The 20,721-nt window shown below is 45.3% G+C and overlaps 2 protein-coding genes across 2 annotated transcripts; one reads left to right on the forward strand and one right to left on the reverse strand.

The window, feature by feature from the left end:
• Positions 1-3,037: 3,037 nt before the first annotated feature.
• Positions 3,038-6,115, reverse strand: Foxg1 (forkhead box G1). Its single transcript, XM_006975258.4, has one exon. It carries the CDS (start codon positions 5,421-5,423, stop codon positions 3,978-3,980), a length of 1,446 nt encoding a protein of 481 aa, XP_006975320.1. The 5' UTR covers positions 5,424-6,115; the 3' UTR covers positions 3,038-3,977.
• On the forward strand, positions 5,651-11,214 carry LOC121822341 (uncharacterized). The gene is made up of 4 exons (XM_076551641.1): positions 5,651-5,655; positions 5,832-5,958; positions 6,048-10,084; positions 11,030-11,214. Exons 1-3 carry the CDS (start codon positions 5,651-5,653, stop codon positions 6,948-6,950), a joined length of 1,035 nt encoding a protein of 344 aa, XP_076407756.1. The 3' UTR covers positions 6,951-10,084; positions 11,030-11,214.
• Positions 11,215-20,721: the final 9,507 nt, after the last annotated feature.

Consider the following 20,721-nt stretch of genomic DNA (forward strand, 5'->3'; position numbering starts at 1 on the left):
GGGGGCAGGTTGTCTGCTGAAGTAGGAACGTACAGGAACCCCGCCCTCTAGGCACAGTTACACAACCTCAGCAGCCGGGTCTCAGCCAGCCCTAAAAGCTCTAGTGATCATCACCTTCACCCTTTGTTAACCTCACTCTCCAGCAGGCGTTCAGCCTTAAAAACAACCAACTACATTAGCTGTTGACAAAACTAATTCATCAAAATTAAAAGTATTTCAATGCATGCAAATTCCTCAGTGAGAAAGTAGAAAATACACGTTGTAAAAAAAAATCATCCTTTCATATAGAATTCTAATATATTTGATTTACCCGTCTATTGGAGTAAAATATGGACCAACTTGAATACATATTATAGTCAATACACTTCAAGACATCCCCCCCCCTGCTGTGATTCCAGACATAGAAGCCTCTGGAAGAGTACTTTGACTAGAAGGACACTTATGTTGAACAGTTTCAGATTTACCTGATTTCCAATTTTGCAACTAGATGAAGAAACTCTTTCACCGCTGTTTTTTTTTTTATCATTCTTCTGTGTTTATGTAGTAACAATTGTGTTAACTTTCAATTATGTCAAAGTAAAACACTAAATCTGTAATATTATCATTTGTAGTTTCAGTGTTTAAATTGTGATCATTTTCTTTTCCAAAAGAATTTCAAAAAGGGCAGCCTCCATTTCATCTTAAGCAATTATAAGTTTTAAAGAAAATAATCACCAAAAAGTTTTAGCAATGTTGGTCTGGAATGAACTAACTGTAACCTGCAGCCATTGGTGACAACACAGTAAAACATTGTAACCACCAGTCTGAAGCAAAACTAAATGTACCAATGACATACCAGATTGTGGTTTTTAAAAGAGGGTATCAAGAGGGAGGGGAGGCTAGATCAGGATAAATGAAATAAGTGTTCACACACTGGGCTTCAGAAAGCCGTTACCAACTTCTCTTTCTATATATTCTTTTTCATGTCTAGGAAGCCTAATAAATTAATTTCCAACCACATCCACTACATATGTAAATTAGACATGTGCTAAAGCACTACTCCAGTCCTTAGTTCCATGAATTTAAGAAGTCTTTATGAAGACTTGAAAGTACAAAAAGTTGCCATTGAAATTATATTTCTCTATCTTCTAGATAAACATTTCATAAAATCACCAATAAGTATAGATAGTTAATTTACTTTGGCCAGAGGGAAAATACACATAAAAATGTTTCTTCAGTATCTGTCTTTTAGTTTTACTATGTGAATTCAGTTTCGTTTCAGTTTTTGCAATACTGCATTTCCTCTGTGATAGTATATAGTCATTCCACACATAAAACCCATAACAGAAGCAAGCAATATATCATCTTTTCCCCCAGCCTAAATGTAGGCCTTTCTCCAAGCTAGTTTGCCTCTCGATGAACATTTCCTGTGCCTAAGCCCACACTGGCCTTCTCCTTTTTTTTTTTTTTTTTTAAACAGTAATTTGTGGTACTTTCTTTTGTGATTCACTTTATACAACTGTTAGATTTCAAGAAACTTATATCTAAGGTGAATCTAGTCTCACATTAAGAACAATCTTGTCTCCCTAAAGGAGATACTCAAACTAGTCATCTCAGTCTATTTTTGCCTATCCCTCTCTTCTAAATTTTTCTAAATTTGATTGCAGCTTTTCAAAATTTCCAGATTTCTTTCTCCCTCCCTCTCTCTCCCCCCCTTCTCCCTCTTCCCCTTGCTCCCTTTCTTCCTCTCTCCATTCACAACCCAGCCACCCCCATTTTCCAACATCAGCTATTCTGAATTTCAAATCAATTTTAGCCAACCTGCTTCTCTACTAGTCACCCCCCCCCCCCACTTCCCTGAGCAACTCTCTAAGTGTTTGCTGATAACATCTTAGGGACAGATTATTTTTCACTGGGCCCATTGTAAGAAGTGGCCAGCTTATTGCAATACTGCAGAACACATTTCAGACTATACAAATGTAACAAATGAACAACTTGTCTTCCACAGAATCACCACAGGATCCAATTAATTACTAAACCTTTAACTCGGGTTTTCTAATTATTTTCTGGAATTATAGCAAGTGGGCTGTCTGAAACAATTGAAAAAGTTTTCATTTTGTTTCATATATATGCATATATATACACATGCAATGTATCTCATATATATGCATACTGCACTTAAAGCAAAAAATGATTCAATTTAAGCAAAAGAAACATGTCTGTAAATTAAATTATACAAATATATTGAAAAGAGAATCAAACAAATACCTCTGTGTTGTAAAAATGGAGAGGGAACATGGAGTATTTTACTCTGAGTAACTAGAATTTTAAATTGTTGTAATTAAAAATTTAAATATCAATATCCGTCTGTGAGTCATTACAACAGGTGATCACTTCAGCAAGCTCTACATTGCAACTCAGCACATCTTTATTAGAATTCGTTCATTGTGGGTAAACAGCCACAAAAATAAATGCTGACTTAGAAAGTATAAATACAAATATTTAACAAAAATGTTTGCAGCATTCATAGCGCAAATTGTACCTGAACTGAAGGGATATATATATATACACACATATATATACATACGCATATATGTATATATGTGTATATATACACACATATATAATGTGTTCATTATTCACTTCTAACTATATACATATATTTATTTATAATTTGCCAAGTTCCATGAACAAGATACCTGGAACAATATATATAAAGGGCATTCTATCAACTGAATTTAAAATAAGCACAGAATAAACAGCTATACACATAAAACTGAATGTCTTTTTTTGCTGTATATCTACAAAAACAAAGATATCAGCTGAAAAGCCTATATTTCATTTAAAGCTAGCATTAATTAAGTAACCTGCTCCTGGTAAAATTGTTTCACAAAGGGGGAAAAAAAGGATACTATTCTCAATTTTGGTCTCAGTTGAAATTAAAGGAGCAGCTTAAACTCCAACTTGACTGAAAAAGCTTTCGAATTACCTATAAATTGAATGGTATCTGGCAAATTAGCTCTACTTAATAAAAGAGACAAAAATATCAAGATCTATATGAATTTAGCCTATTTTTTTATTTCTGTGTGTTCATAGTAAACATTTTTGTAAGTGACAAACACGGGCATACGACCACAGCATCACAATCAAGAAATTTTAAGACAACATTAACAATCACTCAAATTGATGCGGCGTTTGCGCAACACAGGTTACATATTTGCAAGGTTTACCTATAAGTACAATAGGCATTAACATTTCACTACATTTAGAAAAAATAAAAGTGACCTGTTAGTGACCACATACATCGAAATATACACAACACAAACTGAAGGCAATCCTTAATTTTGTCCCCTTCCGATTCAATTGAATGGGCAGTGTTGCCAACTAAACAACTTTGCTTTTTCGTTTGTTTGTTTGTTTGTTTGTTTGTTTGTTTTAATACTTAGTATACCAAGTGCATTTGCTAAAATCCAATCTTTGGTCTAAAAGTAAACAAAAGGTAAAAACAGTTCTTTAAAGAAAAAGGACAAAACAATAAATGGCCAATATAATTTCTTGGGCACCTTTACTACAAATTCTTAAATACAAATTACAGTTTAACATTTTTTTTTAAACTCTCTCCATAATTTAGGTTGATCTCAAGGCCTGCGTCCACCAGATAGCTCCATGATAACTTATAATACTGCACACATGGAAATCTGGCAGCCTTTTGAGATAGGCTTGTCAGGTTTGAATGAAATGGCGAAGCAGTCACTATTTAGATACACATTCTACTATAATTTGACGTCCAAACCTTATATTCTACAATGTATTCTCCCACATTGCACCTCGCTGACACTCCACACCTTGTTAGAATAGTAAACAACCCTAAAGACTGAACAAACGTACAGAAATGGGGGAGGGGGCTTAATAAAAAATACCTGGACTTATTTTTTTTAATTATCATTTACAATGCAAATGTGTGTAAAACGTTCACTTACAGTCTGGTCCCCGGGATGTTAATGTATTAAAGGGTTGGAAGAAGACCCCTGATTTTGATGTGTGAAATAATCAGACAGTCCCCCGGACAGTCCTGTCGTAAAACTTGGCAAAGAGGGTCTTAAGGACTCACAGGGCAGGGTCGAGGGGGCCTGCGGCGACGTAGAGGAGGATGCGGCCCGGGCGCTCATGGACGTGCTGGTCTGCGAAGTCATTGACGGGTGCGGGACGTGGGGGAAAAAGTAACTCGTCTGGCCCGCGAGCAGGTTGACGGAGCAGGGGTTGAGGGAGTAGGTCCCGGAGCAGGGCACCGACAGGCCGCAGGGCACCGAGGCGGCGAGCGCAGCGGCCGTGAGGTGGTGTGTGGCATACGGGATCTCCCCGTTGACCAGCCGGTCCACGCTCAGCCCGTTGGCGGTGGAGAAGGAGTGGTTGTTGCCCAGCGAGTTCTGAGTCAACACGGAGCTGTAGGGCATGGGGTGGCTGGGGTAGGCCGACGTGGTGCCGTTGTAACTCAAAGTGCTGCTGGCGCGGGGGTGGTGCAGGGACAAGAAGGGCGACATGGGCCAGTAGAGGGAGCCGGCGCGGTCCATGAAGGTGAGGCCGGTGGAGGTGAGGCGAGCCCCGCGCTTGAAGGCCAGCTTGGCCCGGGACGTGGTGGAGCGGCGCCGCAGCTTGCCGGTCGTGCCGCCGATGAACACGTCGTCGCTGGACGGGTCCAGCATCCAGTAGTTGCCCTTGCCCGGGTCGTCGTAGTGGCGGGGCACCTTCACGAAGCACTTGTTGAGGGACAGGTTGTGGCGGATGGAGTTCTGCCAGCCCTGCTTGTTCTCGCGGTAGTAGGGGAAGTTCTTCATGATGAACTCGTAGATGCCGTTGAGCGTCAGGCGCTTCTCCGGGCTCTGCCGGATGGCCATCATGATGAGCGCGTTGTAGCTGAACGGCGGCTTCTCGTACTTGCCGTTCTTCTTGTCGCCCTCCTTGCCCCCCTCCCCGTCCTTGCCGCCCTCGCCCGCCCCCTTCTTCTCCTCCCCCCCGGCGGCACCCGCGCCTTTCTCCTTCTCGTCCGGCCCGACGGGCGCCAGCTCGGCCGGCCCACCGCCCGGCTCGCCTTTGGCTCCCAGCGCGTCGGCCTTGGCCCCGTCCAGGGCGGCGGGTGGCGGGAGCAGAAGCGGTTGCGGGCCCTTGTCGTCGTCGGCGGCCGGGGCTCCTCGTGCCTGCGGGGGCTGCGGGGCCGGGGGTGGCTGCTGCTGCTGCTGCTGGGGCGGCGGGGGCGGCTGGGGCGCGGGCGGCGGCGGGTGGTGGTGGTGATGGTGGTGGTGGTGGTGCTGGGGGTGGTGGCTGTTGTGGTGGCCGTGGCTCGCGTGGTGGTTGTCGTTCTGGACGGCCTCGGGGACCAGGCTGTTGATGCTGAACGAGGACTTGGGAATCATTTTCACCTCTTTCCTATCTCCCATGTCCAGCATCACCCAGGCGTCGGGGGGCGGCGGCAGCGGCACTGGCGGCAGCGGCGGCGGCGGCGGCGGCAGCGGCGCGGTAGCCGGGTAGCGGCGCGGCGGGCGGCCGGTAGGTTCGAAGCGGGGCGCGGGGGGAGCGGGTGGCGGCGGCGTTGGCGGCGTTGGCGGCGGCGGCGGCGGCACTGAGCGCTCCGGCAGCAGCGCAGTTGGACCGCAGGCTCCGGCGCTGGCAAGGCATGTAGCAAAAGCTGCAACCACCCCTCAAGAATTAGAGAGAGAGAGAGAGCGAGAAAAAGAGAGAGATGAGAGAGAGAGAGAGAGAGAGAGAGAGAGAGAGAGAGAGAGAGAGAGAGAGAGAGAGAGAGAGAGAGAAGAAAAAAAGCAAGAGGCAGAAGCAACCCGCCGCCCGGGGTGCAGCGCCCCGCTCCGTTCCGCGCCCGGCCTCCCCCTCCCCCGCTGCCTCCTCCTCCTCCTCGCGCCGCAGCAGTCACAGCAGCAGCAGCGGCAGCCCGAAGGGGGGGAGAGCCGGGCGGCGGGCGGGCGCGTCCCGGAGCGGCCGCGGCGAGGCTGGGGAGACAGCGATCGAGGCGGCTATAGCCACAATTAATTTTCCGAGCTACAGGCGCACACTAGGGCTGTAAAAAAATTTTTGGTTTAACCTTTCCTACCGCTGCACCAATCAGAGCCGGCGGTGTGCGGGAGCGTCTGGCTGGCCGTCGACCAATCGGCGGCCCAGGGCCCGCCCACCCCGGCCCCGCCCCGGCCCCGCCCCCGGTGCCTGCCCCCCTCCGGGTGGCGGGGCCCGGACCCCGGAGCCGCGCGGGGATCGGCGGGAGCTCGCCCACCCGGCCAGGATTAGCGCGGGGCGTGCGCCCCGGGCCCCGGCCGCTCGCCTGCGGCCTCCTCCCTGTATGGGATTATTTTCCTTTCGCGCGTCAATATTTATCCTTATTGATTAAAGTTTGTATCCAATTTTGTCTCTTAAGAGCGGGGGGCGCGGCGGAGGGGCGAGCCGTGAGGGTGCGGGAAGAGGGCGTGAACCTTAAGAGACGCAGCAGCCGGGGAAGCGCCCTCGGAGCGGATGGGCCAGCGGCCGGGGAGAGCCGGCTTTCTCGGGGAGGGGGAGCCTGGCCTGGGAAATGGGGCGGGGGCGGCCGCGGCCAGGCCGGTACTTACTGGTTTCCGAGGCCCTCGGCGGCGAGCTCGGCCGCGAAGCGGGGCTGGCTGAGGGCGGCGTGCGGGGGCGGCCTTCCGGGCCGAGCGCTGCCCAGCGCGAACACAGTACCAAACAGTCCCGAAATAAAGCAGGTAACACGTGCGCGCTCCGTATGTCTCTCTTCACTCCAAGATTCGCGCTCACGCGCGGGTGACCGGGTGGCGTTTTCTCCTCGGCACCCCACCTCCTCTTCAGCTTCTAGGCAGTACTGGAAGCTGGTAGCCGCGATCGATCACCCTGGAAATATTTTCATTTTGCTTAACATGGAAGAAAAGATAACAGTGGGCGTCTACTTCCTTTCTTCTTCTTCTTTTTTTTAATCCTATGTTTGCTCCTTTACCCCCATGTTACAAATGGTTTATGTCTTTAAAACCTCAATCTTGAAACGTCAGTATGTCGAAATACGCTCTTGCCCTTCCTGGATGCCGCTGGAATGCTCCTGGGAGCCTGGGGAACATGGATTAGACAGTCCCGGCTTCTGGGGATTAGGGATGGTTTGGTGAGGAGGTTGAAATGAGTGGATAGCTTGGGATTCAAGGGCTTTAAAAGGGTCGCGCGGCCAGGGCCAGGGCTAAGGCCCAGCATTTCCCAGGGATTGGAATTTAGCGCGGAGCACACAGACCAGAAGCTTCTCAGCTCTCACAGGCTCGAAGCACGCCACGTTGTAAGGAGGTGTTAGCCCAAGAGAAGAGGGAGGTGGAGACGCATAGGTCACGAGTACCTTTCCCCTCCTCTTTAAGGTAAAACACCCCAGCCATGCAAGCATTCTTCACTTTGATGAGCTCTTAGCTAAATGATCTGGCAGACTTGATATTTTTTTAAAAAATGGAGGGAGAAAAAGCAGGGCCTATGTGTGACGTTAAAATCTAGCATAAAAATGTAATAATAATAATAATGATACTCAAAATAATAGGGAGCTATTCCACTGTTCCCACCCCCGACTTTGAAATGGGGCGCGGGGAGAGGGGAAGAAAAGAGAGAGAAACTTTGGAGAGAATAATATACACAATTATAAACAGGAATGTTGTAAGGGATCTTTGAACATTTGTCCCCGAATATCCTTTCACTGGTTGGATCTCTTCCTACATATCCGCTTACTTTAAAACAAGCTATGCATGAAGAAAAATTCCAGGGTTCTAGCAATCAACTTAGCAAGCCACATCTGCGGCGCCAAAGGTTGATTTCTAAGCTTGGGGTTTCTCACAGAAGCCTGGCGAGGCAGTGGGCTTTGCCAACCCAGCTAGAGATCTGTGAGCCTGAGTCGTCCGGTTCACTTCCCCTGCCACCCTTTCTCCTCCTCAGGCCCATTCTTCACAGTGGTTCCTCAACTGGCTGGCTTTCCTTCCTCCTCCCCTCTTCCGTCTTCCCTTTTCGCTCACCCACCCCCTCCTCCCTCCCTCCTTTCCTCTCCCCTCCACTCCTCCACCTACTCCTCCCCATCCCCCCAGCCCCCCTTCTCACCACCGCTTATAATGGCTCTCGGGGCTCCCTCTGAGGTGGACGGCCCGGTACGTTTTTCGTAGTCGGTCTAGCGTGAAATGATTCGGTGTAACCGGATTCTTGGGAAAGGACAGGTTACGTAAACATTTACTGATGTGGAGTAACTATACTATTTGTACTCTGATATGCAGGAAGGAAAGTGTTGATTAACACAGAAGAAAAAAAAAGCGAAATTAGCTGATTGCATGCTCATAAGTGCAAGCTGTCATTGAACTGCTTTTAAAATAGACACAGCTGGGTGTTTGTGTTGAAAAATTTCTTGTGTTTTTGCTAATACTGAAATAAGCATGATTTTGTATACCAAACATTTTCAGATCATTAAAATTTGTAATCTGTGCTGGTTTTAAACACAAAGAAAAGAAACAGAATCATTTCGATGTAAAATTTGCTGATATTATATTAACTCAATCAGGTCTGTACAAATTGTGCATTGTGTCTCCTAAAATCTGTTTGATCAATTTAATACACAAAGTGCCAAACGTGGGTATTGTTTGTTAACATTGGACATTTTATTCCAATCTGAGCTCAGCAGTGAACTGGAGGAGTGTTCCTTGAATACAACACCAGCTCTGACTGATGAATTTTTAATGTTTTGAGGTGCTTCTTAGGTTAAAGCTAAGTGTGCATTGTTTTGTTACCCTGTAGAAGAAATTAGCAGGCGAAGTAAGGTTTTCTGCCGTTTACTTTCAAAAGGCAAAAACTGGGTTTTGTGAAGTAAGAGCTGCCATAATCTGATTTTATATGTCAATGCTTATAGTGGCCTGGAAAATGTTTTTGCATGCAAATTAAGGATGTGCTGTGTTATTTTAAGGTTGCATGAATGCAAATCTCTCAAAATAGGGCGTTTTACAGTAAAAATATAGAATACAGTTTGATATAATATTAAAACTAGTTTCCTGATGCAAAGGTTATTTGTAATTTCCAAAAAAAGTAAGTTTGAATCCCTTTAAATAATTTTAATTGCTCTTTATGATGAGATGGGACTATATATCAGAATGCACACAGATATATTTATATCAGCCTTCTTTAACAAAACATGCACTGTTTACTCAGCGGCTTATATTTGTATCAGCAATGGTTTCTTTTTAGATCTGCTGTTAGCTGTAACGGGGGAAGGGGCTTCTGGACAAAGTATGGTGAAGCTGAAAGTCTCTGGATGGGGCTCTGTATATCCTACCAACCAATTTGGGTGCAAATTGGATTTGAAGTCCTGCCCACGTCCACCATGGACCTCTTCTCTCAGCACATAAAGGCCTCCTCAGCCTCTGTGATTACCTTCAGAAGACAGGGCAGGCAGCCAGTGGTCTCAGACCGGAAACAGTGTCCCCCCCCCCCAATCAGGACAAGTTTCCCTTCTAATCAATTTAACCTCACACTTGTGAATCTGCAAATGTGTAGTGTTCGTGAAGTAGTAGATATAACAGCATATCAGAGCAAATGCGACTTGTTGTTTTACATAGTGGTGAACTTGTAGGCCTCAGTTTTCATTCACCACCCACCCACCCCCAAAAGAGGACAAGAATTGTATGGTGAGCAATTCCAATGGAAGAGTGTCTTGGGAAATGAATTAGATTATTTCTTTTAGATTTTTTAATTAACCTCCAAGACTCCACAGCATACTTCATCTGAGCAGGGAGCAGCTCATTTTCATTTCCTTTCTGAGGGTGGATGTTACATTGTCTTCCTTGGGGACAATTCTTTGCTTGGGGCCTTCCTTGCCTCCTAGTAACAAGGGTGGGCCATATTATCTATCTCCACCTTTCCCTTGGGAGCAGGGACAAACTCTAGCTAAAGTTCTCTTCTTACAAATGCACAGGACCGTTTGTGACCCCTTGACACGTGGGAGTCAGCAGATACCATGCTGAGACATCCAGGTATTTTCCAAGAGAGTCTGTAACAAATGAAGTCCGCCCTCCCTAGAGCCAACTTGTCTGTAATCGCTCCCTAACAGCAGGTAATGGTGCTAACATTTAGTGATTAGAAGTTACTCTTTAGCTGTTGTAGCCTTGTTCTGTGGGTTTTGGTTACAGGTTATACGATTAGGTTTGCGAGAACAGTAGTGAACTAAACTTCTCAGTAAGAGGTCTTCACACCAGGGAAGTGTTACTTTTCCTCAGCAGCCCTGCCTCGTCACTCATTAGGGAGCCGCAGGTTGTCAGAGGCTGCTCTCTGCAGGCTCATGCGGGGAGTGGGTACACACACACACACACACACACACACACACACACACACACACGGCTCTAAAACTAAATTAAGAAGCCGATGATTAAGACAAGCGTCTACTAGGGCTGTCATTTCAGCATCCTTCCATCATAACATTGTGGCACCGGCAATTTTGCTTGAGAACCTTGAGAAAAAAAAATTCTATGGGAGAGCCTCATATCCGAGAGTCGAAATGTTTAACTTCTATAAGCTAGGGAACCACCTCAGAAAACAGAAAGTTAAAGGAGGAGGAAGAAGAGGGGGGAAGTAGTCTTCATGGAAACCCATGGAGTTCTCTGGGCACGCCTCTTTGACATAGCCATGTGTCCCATGTGCAGTGAAGCCAGATCCACTGGCTCCCCAACACTCCTGGTGCCACCAACCCCAGAGAGACTCACAGCATAATGCCATCACCCTAAAGCCAAGACCCCTTGAGTTTCTCTGAACAACTTCTCTGTAGAATACCCCGAGCATCTCTGGTGAATAGGAAGGCCTGCTGCCCTTTTTTTTTGTGTTTTCTGCTATTTGCCAGCAGCTTGGGACTTTTGAGAGTGGGTAGTTTAAGAAGTTGGAGCCCCTGGTAAGTAAGAAGGGAGGCTTGGCTCCACTTGCAGATCAGATCCAATTCGGAGAAATCCTCTCACAGGCCAGCTGGGCAAGCCAGCCCTGAAAAGTGAGTGTCTGTATTTTCTCCTAGTTGCCCAAGGAATCAGTGCAGTCTACTTTCCCAAGAGGACAGGAAAGAATGAAGAGAGAAGAGAGAGAAGGGAAGTCGTATGGTCCCAGAACTGGAACTGGAAGATAAGGCTATGTTTCCTAGTTCTTCCCCACCCCATCCTAGTCTTTCTGAAAAGGAAGCAAATAGACTTACACAATCCAGCATGTATGACTATGCTGTCTTTCCTGGTTTGTCCATCAATGCATCTTGAAAGGAAAAGAAAGAAAATGATTTCATAAACACACACACACACACACACAGTGAAACAAAAGCTTGCAGGCTGGAAAAGTGCAGGGCTCCTATGACCCAGGGGCCTTAACTATCCCATCACTGGTCTTAGTTTTTCGGAGCATCAGTGTGATTTTCAGTGGGAGCCTGAATCACCTTCCTGAGAACACAAACATAAAATCCCCCGTGTTTTGAAGCACCCTTTCAGAAGGTCCCCCAAACTGCATTTGTGAAAGAAAACTGGGGGGGGGGGGATGTGTGACTAAGTTGCAACTATTAGGTGGTCAGCTCAGAAACGGTCAGCCCTCAACAGTAAACGCACACAGAATGTGTAGGGTACCCAAGGGCTGTGTGAGAGACGGATATATAATACAGGGACAACTAATGCCCATTGTAAGTCTGGAGAGGAATAAGGAGATGGAAAACTGCATGCTTAAGGGTACTAGGAGAACCTCGGTCCCAAAGGCTCCCTTAGTCCAGGAGAGAAAGTACTAATAAAATGTCTGCTTTCTTACCAAAAATTAAAACCAAGCCCCCAAAACAAGACAAACAAAAATCCAACCAACCAAACACAAAAACTTCCAGGACAAACCAATGCGCACAGTTCATACCCACCTGCCTCTTCCTTCTCTAGTGCTGGTTCTTCTAGGTCCGTCCCACGCCCCACCCTACCCAACCCAAAGCGGAACAAAACCTGTGGCACCAGTGTTTGCCAAAGGTCCCGTCTGCCCACCCTCTTGGGGTGGCAATGGCTCTGGGGCCGCGGTTCCTGGCGACCGAGCTTCGCCGGCGGACTCGCTAGTCAGCACGCCTCTGCTCTCCTCTCCTCCCTCCGCGCTCACCCTGAGCTCCTTTGTCGTCCACGCCTGCCAAGTGCAATCCAGCCGGAGAGAGGCCTTGCTTTTAGGTTTCATCTCCAGATCCCCCCTCCCCTTCTGAAAAGGCAACTTTCAGCTTAGATGTCTGGTTTTTGCACATCAGACTGGAAGTACGCACCAACAGATCAATATTTTTGGACTTTATAGGTCATCTGCCATGGTGAACGCGGGCGGGGGGCGGGGGGGATGGTGGTGGTGGTGCGGGGAGGAAACCAGTTAAAGGTTGTGAGCTTGTATTGATAGAGTGCACAATTCTGAGCTGAAATACCAGTGCGTGGTGCTGAAGTTAATTCGAATATTCAATAACAACTAAGGAGTATTGAACCCAGTGGGGGAGCGCAGTTACACACCACTTCTCTCCGGATCTTCCCAAGAAGCCACATGCAGGAAGGAGACATCCGACAGAGCAAGCTAGATGCAGCAGGGCACAGAAGCAAGCTGCTGCCGTCACCAAATGAAAACTAAACCAGCCCAATTCCTTTTCAGAACTGACAGCGGAGGTGGTGGGGCATTTGTACATTAAACAATCCCGGGTGGATCTATTTCGCCAAATTCGGTGTCTCCCTCCTGGGTTTGTCCCGAGACATGCAGGGGGAAAGAAAGCCATGTCTGGGATGAAAGCTCAGTCGGGCAAGTTTGGCTCTGAGCTAGTGACAAACCGTCACAGCAAAGGGGCTCGCTGTCTCTGTCTTCCTTTCTTTCTACCTCCTCCTCCTCCTCCTCTCTCTCTCTCCCTCCTTCCATTTCTCTCTCCTCCTCCCTCCCTCTCTCCTTCCTTCTTTCCACCATCTCTTCTTTTCTCCTAGAACGCGAACTTGTTAGATAAGAAAGAAGAGAGACCCCTAGGAAACGGAAACTCAGAGGAAGCCCAGCTCTTGTCAGAGCAGGCGCTGCGGCTGGCTGAGGGCGGCCGCGTGGTCTCCGAGCGAGCACAGCGCGGTAGAAAGGTTCACCCCAGTGCTTTCTCGGCCTAAGGCTTTCCGGCCGCCTGCAGGGCCAGGCGCTCCGCTCGCTCGGATTTCTGCCCAAGCAACCCACCCTTTGGCCTTAGAATAAACACCCCCAAAGAAGAGAGAAAGGCCCCCAATTAAGCTAAGTATACGCTACTAACTGTCTCACATCACAAAACTGGGCCTGAAGGGTTTCATAGAGGGAGTTCTAGGTCCAGATCACAAAATAACTCGCGAGTGAGAGAATCTGGGTATTGAGGAGGTCTGGAATTGTGCATGAAACATTATTTCCTAATTAATTAAAGTAATTCTCCTTCTCTCTTTATATTCATGTACATGCTATTGATTACACGCCCCTATTTGCTTGAAAAAGTGCTCAGAGTATCTTTAGAGCACACTGCTCTTTCTTTGTCCCCTCTAACATTTACAGCTGATCTTGCGGCTGGTTGAGATCAATTAGCACTGGATTTTGCCCCGGGATTGCTCCCCAGGGCGGACAATTGGAGCCAACTGGTCTCCAGAGACTTTATTCGCCCGTGTGTATCCGCCAGGGCTTCGTAGTCAGTTCAAAACCCCAAGCCTCGGTTTCACTTGATTTTGTTGTTGTTGTTATTGATAAATATTGGGTCATACACAAGCCACTTGTCAGAGCCTTTGGCTCCATCTCACAGCGGCAGCTCCTAGCGGGGCGTTGGAGTCGTGTCCTAGAAGCTGAAAAGATTTCCTGGGAAGAGAACTACACATTCTCTGCTCCTACAGTTTTGGAGACGGCCCTATAAGATTATAGTCCTGCCCATGTGCTCTCGGGTTTGTTCCTTAATTTGCTCCAAAATACGGACACTGAGTAGAAGGGTGTGTTTCACCCATTTAAAAAAAATGTAATGATTTAAAGCGGGGTGTAAATTGATGCTACTCCTTTAAGTATGTCTGAAGCCCAAAGAAAAGCCCAAATACATAATGGTTGTAATTGTGGGGAGATGGAGGATGAGTTGGTAGGTAGGGCACTTGAGGGTTGTGTAATTACAGTGGTGTATACAGTTTATCTTTCAGCTGTGCTGTGTATATCCCATCCCCTTGATACATACTGCATATGAACAGAATCCATGGTCGGCTTGCCTCGGCATGTTTGAAGCCCCAGACATCCAACAGTATCATTACCGGAAAGAGATAAAGCCCCAAAGACTCCATCAGGCAAGGAGGTGACTGCCTTTGGGGCGAAAGGGGAGTTTCCTTGGCATTGAACTTGTCAGGAAAGCACAGCCACTGCCCGGACTCCCTTGATAGAGTTCAAGTCTTCCCGATGCTGAAGTAGGGGTGTGTGTGTGTGTGTGTGTGTGTGTGTGTGTGTGTGTGTGTGTGTGTAACCAACTGATTTCCGACATTTCAAAGAGATTCTTTCTATTTCTCGGCATTACCGAAATGTACGTTACCGGAAAAAACAGTAAAACAAGCATAGAACTGCAATTTTCAAGAAAATAGGATCTCCAAATATAAAAATAAAAAAAGTAGCAGATAAGATGTATAATTCAATCAAATTACACAAAATTGCTTGAAAATCCAGAACAGTAGCGATCCATTATGCCTCTGTTTTATTAGTGACAAGTACAATCACGCTAAAATAAAGAACACTGGTGAATATATAATTGGCTGTAATCATGTTAGTGTTTGAATAAAAATGACGGGAACATTTAACACTTTGACAACAAAATGTTCAGAAATAACTTATTTATTCAAACAGTTTTTTATTTTCCACCAAGCGAAGGAGAAACACAGTTTGCTTAGGAAAATCAATGACTTTTCCCTGCAATAAATAAATACCCCAAAGGGGAAAAACAGCCCCACACCTCTATATTATTACTACTATTATTTTTAACCACCAAGAAGCTTAATCCTATGTGAAGTCAACACTTCGCCTAGTGGTTGTTTGGTACTAAAGTCCGCCATCTAGAGGAACAGCTGTGTAGCGCAATGCCAACCTTTTTACCCCCGCGGTGACCCGGAGAATTAAAGTTAATATTCCTTTGCAAATTGCTGTCCAAACTAACTCCCCCACTCCACCCCCTCATATCCCCTTACGCCCTGCAACATCGTCACAATATTTTCTTAGTAATTGTTATGCTCAGTTGACAAAAGCACAGACTTTCTCGGTTAGAGTAAGAACTCCCGGGGAAGTGTCAGGGAGTGCGCCGGGGAAGCGGGTCAGGGCTGGGGGAATTCTGGAGAGATGATCCGATTTCACCCGGGGTTCATCTAGAGCAACCTGATTTCAGGTCCCTTACAGGAGCAGCTTAAGAGGGAATCACCACATGCCCGCTTTCTCCGGTTTTGCGTGGAGAAAGCAGCCAGAACCACGGTCCGACTTCACCGCACCCGGCTCCGCCAGCACACAAAGATCTGAGCTCCTGCCTTTATCTGATTAGCCCAGTAAGCCCTTCATCGACCTAGCTAGGCTGTTGGAAATACCTATAATGCAGACTTCGGTTGTGCGCCTCAAGTCAGACCCACCCAAGAGAAAAATCTAGATTTCTGCGCAGTGGTGGAGTTTCAAGAAACGTCTGGAGTGCGCGGGAGAATTTGGGGCTCGGCTTGGTGGGACTATGAACCTTTAGCCTTTTGGTCTTGTTAGATCTCCCAGATCTTCAAGGGCCGGGGGAGGGAAAGCCACTCTTCCTTCTCATCTACTTTAATTTAAGCTTTGGGCAAGGACGCGCTAAATCAGGGCGAAGGAGGGTAGATGGAGAATTCCCTTGTGTGCGGTGCATTTTCAGTTAGCGGCCGCCGCAGCCGCCTCTGCTGTCCCCGTGGTGATCCAGGACAGCCATTCATTCAGTTGTCTCCGCTTCACCCCAAAGTTTGATTTCATCTGCCCCAAGTTACCTTGAATACTGTTCAAGCTACAGTTCACGAGCAGGGCGAGAAAGGAGCAGGGCGATTGAATTCATTTTGAAAAATAACTGTAATAAACACTCGAATTTCAGCTGGGTTTCATCTCTCCCATGTCCCTGGCTCCTTCTCGCCATTTCTTCTTCTTCTCTCTTAGATTTCTCGCCTTTCATTCACCCTCCCCTTTTCTCTCTCTTTCCTAGTCTATATCTACTGAAGATTGCCCAAGAGGAAGATGAAGGAACAGTGTGAAGGTGGTGCAGGGACTTTTTTGTTTTTCTTTTTTGTTTTTGTTTTTTTAAAATTCGGGGTCTCAGATGGTCCACTCTGGAGTTTCGATACCTCTAAGAGACTATTCTTCCTTTTCTTCTGGCCCAATGCAACCTCAGAGTCATGAACCAAGAAACCATGTTCATGTATAAGTTATTTTTAAAGTAGCTAAATAGCATTTTTTAAAACCACAGAGTCTAAATTGATGCTCCATTGGAAGGCTGCCCTGTGGCCCGAGGCCTGAGTGTCCTAAACTCATTCTGCCCAAGAGCCCTAAAAATCTCAAGTCCCCAGAAATGTGTGTGTGTGTGTGTGTGTGTGTGTGTGTGTGTGTGTTATGCAAAACCAGCTCTTCCACTCTCCACTCCCAGGTCTATCATCCCTCTCCTGCATTATATTAATGGCGTGCTAGCCTTCCTCTACGTGTGTTGGCTGCTAATGCGAGCCACTTAATGCTCATCTGTGGAGATTTTCCCAAGGCTGGTTGCAATGTTGGCTCTTTTTTTTTTCTTTTTCTTCTTCTTGTTTTCTTTTCAGGGCACGTTCATCCCTCCCTCCCTCTTCTTCTTTTCTTGAGATGGGGTCTGGAAAGGGGGTCCAACAACTTTCAGTGAGTGTGTAAAGCTCCCTCCCATTTCTGCCGCTTGTCAATTACCCTGGGATGGACAGGGCAGCTTTGGTGCTCTCTGGAAAGCAGGAGTATCGAAGGTCTAGCCCCTAGTTGCATCTAACAGTAAACCTGACTTCATCTTTTCTTCAGTCCTGCTTTTCCTCTCTCTCATTACCTAAGTCTGTTACCAAAGGTCAAGATGGTCCCCACTGAAACTCTACAGTATTCTCCACTCCAATACTCTGAAGAAAATGCCACTAGAAATTGCCACAGAGATGCTCTGCACCTCTCGCGTGTAGGGCACGATTCTCTCGTTTAAAGAACTTCTTAGGGATACTTTTTGGGGGCTTGCAGGTATCCCCTCCATGAAGAGGTGCACCCCGGAGATAGAAATCACCCTGTTACACCTTACTCTCTCATGTAATGCTGGACAAAGTCATGAGTCCACATGATTCATGTATCTAGTTTCCAAGGAGAAGATCATCAGCAAAAAGCCAAGTAAAATTAGATGTGTAATAAATGTTATATAGTGTGTTTGGTGATGGGTTTATGATTCACAGATGAAATGTTCTTGCCACTTAGAAGTTGGTGACGCACAGACACAAGAACTGTTTCCCAATTCTGGCTTTACCGTTCTTTCCCCAAGAATCCTTAGGAAGTTATATCACCTTTGTAGGGTTTCTTCTTCATCTGAAAAAAATCGTAGTTGTTAATATATGAAGTGCCAGGTATATTCTGTTTGTACAAACTCCCGAGAAATGACACCCCAAATCATTTCCAAACCACATTTTTTTAAAAGTTGGAAATGAAATCCCATTCAAATAACAGCAGTGCCATCTAGTGGCCATGTGGCTAAATAACAGTAAGGAAGGTGGGAGAGTTTACTATTTTTTTAAGGGCATAGTGGGTTTTTTTTTCTTTTTTGATACACTTTTAATTGTCTGTCTTGCAAAGAGAACTCTATAATATTAAAATTTACACTATAACATAAACACAGATAAATGAAACTATGTTTTACCATGTTAAGTTTTCATCCAAGTCAGTTTGTGCTTTACTAAATTAATCTTACAAATTATCACCAAGAATTGATAACAAGTTACAAACATATAATTAAAATCAAAACAAGTAGACATGTCTGATATTTCTTTCTGGAAGTCATTTATTATTATGTAAGGTAATTTAGTCAGTATCAGGAACACATTAAATATCGGACCATATTTTAAATAACCACCTCTGTGCTTTCTCTGTACCACCATTGATCAAATGTTTTGAAATTCAAAGTAAAAGAATTCTTATGCCTGGATGGGCTCCACTTTTTTTTTGTAGAAAAGATTATAAATGGACTTGGTGGGCACAGGTGCAGTCTTAGCGATGGCAAGCTAGAGAGTCCAAGAATTTTCAGAATAACAACTTTAGCATTTGCTTGGCATTTAACACTTTAGACTGAGGTAGTAGGAGAATTCATCTCATTCCCGTGACTTTGTAAGCCGGCCATATGTGTGGGTGTGGTTTGTGCATGTACCCGCTGAAGTGTGTTTCATATCAGCAAGGCAGCTGATGACTTCTGGAGTATAAGGACCCGTGTTTTATGGTTATTAGGTTTGTATCACATTTCACTTTTGCCAATACTTCCCACAATTCTCCTGTAGAATGTGTCTACCCACTGGCTTAAGAACAAGTGGACTGTCCTAAACATGATAGCTAGAACACTTGCTAGCATAACGGAGAATGTCAGCTAGCCAATGTTGCTTTTCCTGACCCTTATTTCTTTACACATAAAGTGAAAAGGGTGAGCCTCTTTACTGCTCCACATAGCTCAGAAGATCCATGAATTTATGAGCCATAAATTCAAGATTTTACCGACTTTTTTTTTGTGTCTTCCAAGCTGAATGGCCTAAGGTAAGAGGTTCAATCTCTTGGTCTGTTTTACCTGCTATTTCCTGCGGGGGGAGGGGGGGATTCCTTGTTAATCTTACACAGCATCAGCACCTTTAAATCCCAAGTCCTAAATCTGAAATACTCTCAAGCCTAAAACTTTTAAATGCCAACATGCCATTTTATATTTTGGACTATAGAGCATTGGGGATTTCTGATTTTTCAGATTAGGAATCTTCAACCAGCAATGTTGAAAATCTTTTCAAGATGCTTTTCTGATGCCAGCAATGTTGCTTGTAACCCCTCTTTCCTTGAGATGGGAACATGGAGATTCAGTATTAATTCTGAATTCATCCAGCAAGCATTTTTTTTTTAACCAAGAATAAGAATTGATAAGCCCCCACTTTTCTGCCTGTTTATACCATATCCTCCTTTTCTTTCTTTCTCTTTTAAATAACAAAAACAATTTTTCTACTTCCCCAATCAACATTTACAAATTCATTGACATGCACTGGACTCCATCATGCTGTCCATCATAAAACTCATGTGAGGATGCTGATGCCACTGAACATACAGCTGAGGCAGCTGTATCTGAGTTCCTCTAACATATCGTCGTCATGATGATAAATTAATATTAATATTCTTAGATAACAGATCCAAAGTAGTCTGACCGTAAACAGCTTACATCTCTCCTGGCTTCTATGGCCCTTTGAATAAATTCCTTCAGGAACTGACAGTCAGATGTTTCCAGCTTCCATCTGACTAGGAAGGTTACTGAACAAATTTAACAAGGAGAGGACTGTTCGCAGAAGGCACACATCACTCAGGATATACATATGCTCTCGCATGGAGGCTGCACACAGACACAGGAGTGTCATTTCCACACTGCCCGGGGTTGATAGAAAGCACAGGGTTTTATGAAGAAATTACAAAAAAAAAATTAGGAAGAAAACTTGGGGTCTTTCAAAGGTTTCTTTCTCAGGTGCTGTTCTGTTCTGTAGATATCCTTCTGCGCCTCTAGTCCTGGGAATGACAACTAAAATACCTTGTGCCCCTGGGCTTGTACAGGGTGGTGTTTTTTTTTTTTTTTTTTTTTTTTTTTTTTATCCCAAATGCTTGGGACATGAAATGTTATACATCTTTGGAAAATTTACATAGACCTTACTGGTTGAAGATCACTAATCTGAAAAATCAGAAATCCCCAATGCTCTAAAGTCCAAAACATAAAATGGCATGTTGGCATTAATGAAAAGTTTTTGGGCTTGAGAGTGTTTCAGATTTAGGACTTGGGGTTTAGAGGTGCTGGTGCTGTATAAGATTAACAAGGCATGTTTTCTCCTGGGAAATTTTAGGTAAAACAGACCAAGAGACTGAACCTCTTACCTTAGGCCATTCAGCTTGGAAGACACAAAAGAAGGTTGGTAATTCCTGGCTTTGGTGTCCACACTACTGCCTTCACTTACCCACCTTGTGCTTGGAGCCAGCACATTAGGAAGTGGGAACATTTCACCGTGGGGAGTCCTTCCTGATGTGCCCCTCAGTAGGATTCTTCCTTATATATCTGAGGACTCAATTTTTAAAGTGTTGGGAACCCTTGCAATGTGATAGACTCTGCGCTATGGTTTTCCTCCTCCTTTACTTCAATTTTTTTATTTTTTTCAGATAATATTAACAATCATTTTCTTCTTCCCTTTCCTCCCTCCCACACCCCTGAACCTTCTTGTCTTTCAAATTTATGGCCTCTTTCTTTTTAATTTTTATTGTTATGTGTATGTGTATTCCTAATATATGAAGACAACTAGCCCAGTCTGTATAATGATACTTGTATGTAGATTTTCTTCCTTTCAGGCTAATGATTGAATGCTCTATCTACAGGAGGTATCACCATTGCAGAGAGATTGTCCCCACAACGTCTTTGCTAGTCAACTTGGGAGGTAAAGGTTTGGAGATGAAAGGAATCTTAGACATCATTCAATT

The sequence above is a fragment of the Peromyscus maniculatus genome, chromosome 14 (assembly GCF_049852395.1).
Source record: "Peromyscus maniculatus bairdii isolate BWxNUB_F1_BW_parent chromosome 14, HU_Pman_BW_mat_3.1, whole genome shotgun sequence".
Lineage (NCBI taxonomy): Eukaryota > Metazoa > Chordata > Mammalia > Rodentia > Cricetidae > Peromyscus > Peromyscus maniculatus.

Excerpts from the sequence above, each read along its gene's own strand:
- Foxg1 (XM_006975258.4), bottom strand. The coding sequence starts at position 5,423 with ATGCTGGACATGGGAGATAGGAAAGAGGTGAAAATGATTCCCAAGTCC.
- LOC121822341 (XM_076551641.1), top strand. Across the intron at positions 5,959-6,047 it reads GCCGGGCGGCGGGCGGGCGC|GGCTGTAAAAAAATTTTTGG; the intron begins GTCCCGGAGCGG and ends GGCGCACACTAG.